Source organism: Rhinatrema bivittatum, chromosome 1, assembly GCF_901001135.1.
Source record: "Rhinatrema bivittatum chromosome 1, aRhiBiv1.1, whole genome shotgun sequence".
Lineage (NCBI taxonomy): Eukaryota > Metazoa > Chordata > Amphibia > Gymnophiona > Rhinatrematidae > Rhinatrema > Rhinatrema bivittatum.
Window position 1 is genome coordinate 501,420,930 of NC_042615.1, and position 5,853 is coordinate 501,426,782.

The 5,853-nt window shown below is 43.9% G+C and overlaps 1 protein-coding gene across 1 annotated transcript; it reads right to left on the reverse strand.

Moving 5' to 3' along the window:
• Nucleotides 1-1,840: 1,840 nt before the first annotated feature.
• Nucleotides 1,841-3,126, reverse strand: TMEM187 (transmembrane protein 187). Its single transcript, XM_029609882.1, has one exon. It carries the CDS (start codon nt 2,938-2,940, stop codon nt 2,149-2,151), a length of 792 nt encoding a protein of 263 aa, XP_029465742.1. The 5' UTR covers nt 2,941-3,126; the 3' UTR covers nt 1,841-2,148.
• Nucleotides 3,127-5,853: the final 2,727 nt, after the last annotated feature.

Consider the following 5,853-nt stretch of genomic DNA (forward strand, 5'->3'; position numbering starts at 1 on the left):
GTGGCTAGGAATGGGCAATGAAAAAGTCCCAATGCACTACATTACAGTAATGAATGCAGAGGTGCACAGAGACATTACAGTCTCTTGGGCACATATAGATATATATATATGGAGTGTGTGGATAAGAGCAGGGGACAGATTGCAAGAGGCATGTGTTAGAAGCGCAGTGGTAACGTGTAACATAGCTGCTTATAGTTACTGTTCTGTGTTTTTAAATTCGTTTTGTATGTATTTGCTATAAGGAACCAGTTTTGTACTACACGAGGTAACAGGTACATCTGAGATAATAGACTCATACTCGAAAGCTTAACCACAATAAATAGTTTTGTCTATAAGACGCCACCAGCCTCTCTGCTTATATGGGCATGTTATACTTTAGGGGCGCTGAAACTGGTCCTTGGGGACACCCCCGCCCACCCCACCCCCAGAGCCAGTCAGATATTCAGGATCTCCCTGATGAATACCCATGATAAATGTCTGCATACATACAAGGTAGTGCCTGCAAATAAATCTCATGCCTATCCATTAACGATATCTTGAAAACCTGACTGGCTGAGGGGCCTGAAGGACCGGTTTGAGCACCACGCTCTGCACACTTCCTCCCTCCCTCCCCCTTTCTGCCGCTGCTGTGTATTTCAATTAAATATAACTCCCTGTGACAGTGAAGAGGTGACGCTGGTACTGTTGGGAGATTCTGTAGTGCAGCGGTTGATCATGATGCAGCACAGGTCGCACCATGGCCTTGCATTATTATGTTGTTCAACTGCAAACAGAAAAAGGAAGAACTTTGGAACGCTAACACAGGTCAGTAAGACAGAGGGATCTCGGTGTCCGTTTGTATTCCTGCTGTCTCTGCACCTTCACCTCTTCTCTTTACGTGGCTCAAGCCCTTCTCCTCTTCAGAAATTGGAGCCAATCAGATTAGAACTGCGCCAAATATTCATTTATCGCAGCACACAGAAAATTCTATTCGAAAGAGAGGTGAAGGACAGAGAATTTGACTTTATGGACCTGATTTTCAAAGCGACTTATGTGACAAACCCTGTTTTATGCACTAAAGTGCTACTTTGAAAAATCAACTGGAGCCAGTGTGAGGAAACGTGCATGTGTAATCAGGTTTTGGTGGTACTTTTATGTGCACTGGGAGTAGGCAGGGAATATGACTTACGCATACAATATAGTCTGCTTGTAAGTTATCACACACCAGATAGGCCTTGCTTAGAGCAGGTGTAACTTTGTGTACAATTCCAGCGTGCCTGGACCTGGCCACACAGGCTTTACTGTTACACAGGCAGCTACAAAATGAACCTTCCTATTTTCAGTTAAATATATTCTTCAGATTTTATCTTCTTCTCTTGGCTCTGGGACAGTTCTCATAAATAGGAATAATTTGGCAAGTGATATGGGTTAGAAGTCGGCTTGTGTGGTGGGACTAGTCTGGAGGCAGCAGCTCTACTGAGTAGCTAAAAGAAACCTTTCTGGGAGGCCTAAGGCCAATCAGACATGACAGAGAGCTCCTTTACGGATGCAAAATTATAGTGGAGCTTAACTTTCTCTTTTTTTTTTTTTTTAATTTGTCTTAATGATTCAATAAGGTGCAAAAACAATAGACAACTCAAAAACAACCAAAACATCAAAAACAGCCTGCAATACAACTATAATGACCCTCCTTTTAAGACTTCCCCATTGACCCACACTAGAGGCAACCCAAACAGGCACACAAACATTCACAACCGCAAACACACACACTCGCATTTCACCCATACCTGCGCCCACCAAGAGACAACCCACAGGATAGCAGAAGTCGGAGAAAGTTTGTCTTTCTCTTATATAATCCACATAGAGAATAATTAGTACATTTATTAGCAACAATTAGAGATTACACGGAAATTATGTGCATCCGAGAGACGGCTTGCACCAGGTATGGATGAAGCAGCTACTAGCAAACTCGTTCACTTTACAATCTAATTTCTGTTCCTATGTTAACTATCATTTTCTGAGAATTTCTAATTAACCTTTTTTTTTTCTTTTTTCAAATGAAAGTCACTGTATGGAATTTGTGACTTCTGTTGTTTTAGATTCACATCTTTTAAACTCAGCCTGTGTAACAGGGCAGAGAAGGTCTTCCTGCAGGCGAGCTGATACCTTTCAGGTCTGGATGCGGGAAAGCTTGCGCTGCTCCACGTGCTCCAGGAAGAGGAAAGCACAGTGGAACTGCATGACGTCACACACTTTGGACCAGAAGTGGCCCGTGAGCCTTTGGAACAGGAGCCACTGGGTCAGCCAATGATCCAGAAGTTTCAAGGCAATAAATCCAAGGCAGTACATTAGGGTGACCCCCATATAGGCTCTGGAGGTGGCATCTCCATACTGCCGCTGGACCCGTAGGGCAATTAGAAAAGCTCCCAGCACATGGCAGCCCAGGGCTACTTCAAACCCACGGCTGTGCAGCAGACAGAGGGAGTAGCTGGCTAGCGAGAGCCCCTCCATCAGCAGGACAGTTGCAGGCCTCCAAGCTTCCAGGACTGACTTGCACCACACAGGCACCCAGGCAAAGATGGGCAAGGTGAACCACTGGTCTAGAACTGCTGCTCTGTGGCTCTGAGTCCACAGCCTGGCCCACTGGACTGGGCCATACACAATGGCCATCAGGGCAAAGACATCTTTCATGTACATCTTTCGGACATCTTTCTGTCCCTGAGTCTTGCTCCATCTGCCTAACCAGAAGATCCCCAGAAGTATGTATCCGATATTGATGAAACAATTGAAGGGCATAGCTACAAACGCCGGCAGCCACGGTACCACCTCTTCGGCATAGTGACCATAGCCCACCTCAGTGGCCACACCATCGAAAAGACCGGTGCTGACGACTAGAAAACAGAGGCAGCAACCCCCAGCCACGTGCAGCAGGGCCCGTTCGTCCACTCCAAGCAGTTGCATTTCCTTCCTTGCTGGCTCCGGAGCGATAAGACACTAACGAGACTAAAACAGCACCAAGACATGCACCCCCGCATGCAAACTTTTTACACAGCAAGCCCTTGGAGAGTGAACCGTCAAGCCAAGAGAGTGAGCAGCCAACTTCCTGGACTGGGCAGCAGTGGGAGAGGCTTTGAAGCAGCACAGAAGCTTCCGGATTGGAAGACTGCTGTACTGTTAAGTGAGCAAACTTCCCCTTTGCATTATCCTGCTAGAGCAGCAGAGCAGACTTAACCCTGCCATGGCCAGGCTGCAGCAGCGGAACACCAGAGTTCGTCAAAGGCACAGACCTGGAACTAGGCATTTTAGCACTCCAAGCAGGCAAGGGTATTTATTTATTCCCATTTCCTTATCTGATTACTGTTTCTCTCTCCCTCCAAGCTGTTTCCGAGTCCTTTCTGGATTTTTTCAATCTGCTGCCAGCTAATGCTTGCATTTCAGTCAATTTTCTGCCCCCCACCCCCAACCACATGGAATTTTGCACCTCGGTGAATGACCCTCTCATCTACCACTCTTTATTACCCTGCAAAAACAAGCATGATTAAACATAAGGAAACACGTTTTAAGATGATATGAAAAATGAATCCGCTTTTTTTTTTATCCATCAATTTAAAATGAAATCAGATAAGGAGTATGAGACCCTTCCAATCTGACCAGATTACTTCCTGGTGCAATGCTATACAGTAGGAGATTCTACTTGATATTTGTCTCCCCATTCACAACTAAGAATTACAGGGAGAGGGGGTTCTTGTATTCTGTTACTGTAGCTTGCGTCCATCACCCTCTCTGTAAATATGTATAAGAGCAGCAGTATGGTATTTTTTTTTATATATAAACTGCATATAAAATATGTGTCCATCACATTACAATATAAAGTTTTCCCCAAAATGTTTGGGGAGATTGGCCTATAAGATCTACAAGTTCTCTTGTCTTGTCCTTCTTTTGGTATAACCAATATCCCAGCTACCCTTAATGAAGGCAGCAAAACATCTTCCTTAAGGATTGAGTAAACATTTCCTTTAGCAAGCTAACCAGGTAGCTCTCAAATTCCTTATAGAAGCACATAGTATACCCATCTAGACCAGGTGACTGGGGTTACTCTTTGGTTGTTGCCCTGGTGGGGGGGGGGGGGGGGGGGGGGGGTTAACAGATCTCTATGAACCTTAAAGGATGCGAGTGCCACAAAAGACAGGTTGCATGTCCAAAAATAAATCTTTACTGTCAGAGTTCTTAAATAGCAAATTGGCACTGTTGGTATCAGTTCTTAGCTTGAAAAAGATAAAACTTACAGTTTTCCAATTTATCAAGTGTCACTCAGTACCGGACAGGGAAACTCTCACCCTTCTCGCTTAGACAAGCAAGTTTCCCAGTTGGGCAGGGTATCCTTAGCTAGGCAGAAAACCCCTTCCAAAGATACTGATGGTAAAACAGAATACAGACTTTGTACAATCTCCCTCCAGGGTGAAGACTCCAATTGGGTGTCCTCAGACTAGAAGTTTAGATCTTACTCACAGTTCTCCTCTGCAGTTGTCTCAATGGGATTTTTCTTAGGAAAAGTCCAGTAGGAGAGAACACAACAGCACTCTACAGATATTTCCTCTTCAGGCAGGAAGGGTGGCTACAAACTTCCTCCTGGGAACTCAGAACAAATGTTCACAAAAAGGGCAAAAAAGTGGAACTCTACAGTGGGTCACCATTTTGAATCTTCCCTACCTCCTGATCTAACCTAACTGGTGGATACCCCAAATTCCTTAAGCCAGGAGTTCTAGGGCTCTCACAAAAGGAATTCTCAAAAAGGCAAAAAAAACCCCCAAAAAACATCCAAATACCTCAGTCGAAATATAGAACCAGCTCCACAGCAGGCACTGATCTCCTTCCCACTAGGGTATTGGCCCAGACTGTGAAACCCAGTATTCAAGCAGGGGAAAAAGCAAGAAAAAACACACTCCTACTCTCTCTGACTCCTAACCAAAATGCCACACAGTGATATACTGTCCACTGCGTTTATGTACAGCAAGGGGCTGGCCATTCTAGCAACTTCAGTGGAAGAGCTGTTCCATCCCTCCCTCCATTACAGGATTCAAGACTTAGGGCCATATCATGATGGTCCCAAAGGGTTGTCACAACTATTTTAAATAAAGCACTCCCAGCCATCATTGATTATGGTAAAAATTGCTCATCCTCCACATGCTCATAACTTTTTCCCAACACTGTGCTTATATTGTGCTCATAAATATATGCCCCCTCTACAGGAATACAAATCCCCAAGTATTTTATTTCCTTGGGTGCTACTACAAATGTGGTGGAAGGTCCTAACGTTATAAGGTTGATAAGAATTCACAACAAATAATTTCCGATTTTTGATAACTACTAATCCAGCAAACCTCACAAATTGCTGAAAAATAGTAAATCTTGCAGGAATGGATCGCTTTGCCTTCCTAATTAATAATAAAAATATCATCAGCAAACAGATTAAGCTTATATTCCAGCCTTCCAACTGTTAATACCCTGAAACTGAGCACTTTGTCTAATGGCTAATAGTTCAAGAATCAACGCAAACAGGAGTGAAGACAGGGGACAACTCTGCCCAGTCTCTCACTTTAGTTCACACAGAAACACAGTAATGATGGCAGAAAAGGACCAAAAGGTCAATCCTTTTGGTCCTTTTTATCTATCTGGAATAGATAAAATATATCTATATTCAGATATATTCCAGATAGAATATATTCCATATATTCTATCTGGAATATATCTGGAATTTTTATCTATCTGGAATAGCATCCCTTCAAGTCTCAGAGTGGAGCCTTGCCTGTTAACTTTTAGAAAAAGACTTAAAACCTGGCTCTTTCACCAAGCCTTCGCCGACCCACCAGACAA

Excerpts from the sequence above, each read along its gene's own strand:
- TMEM187 (XM_029609882.1), bottom strand. The coding sequence starts at position 2,940 with ATGCAACTGCTTGGAGTGGACGAACGGGCCCTGCTGCACGTGGCTGGG.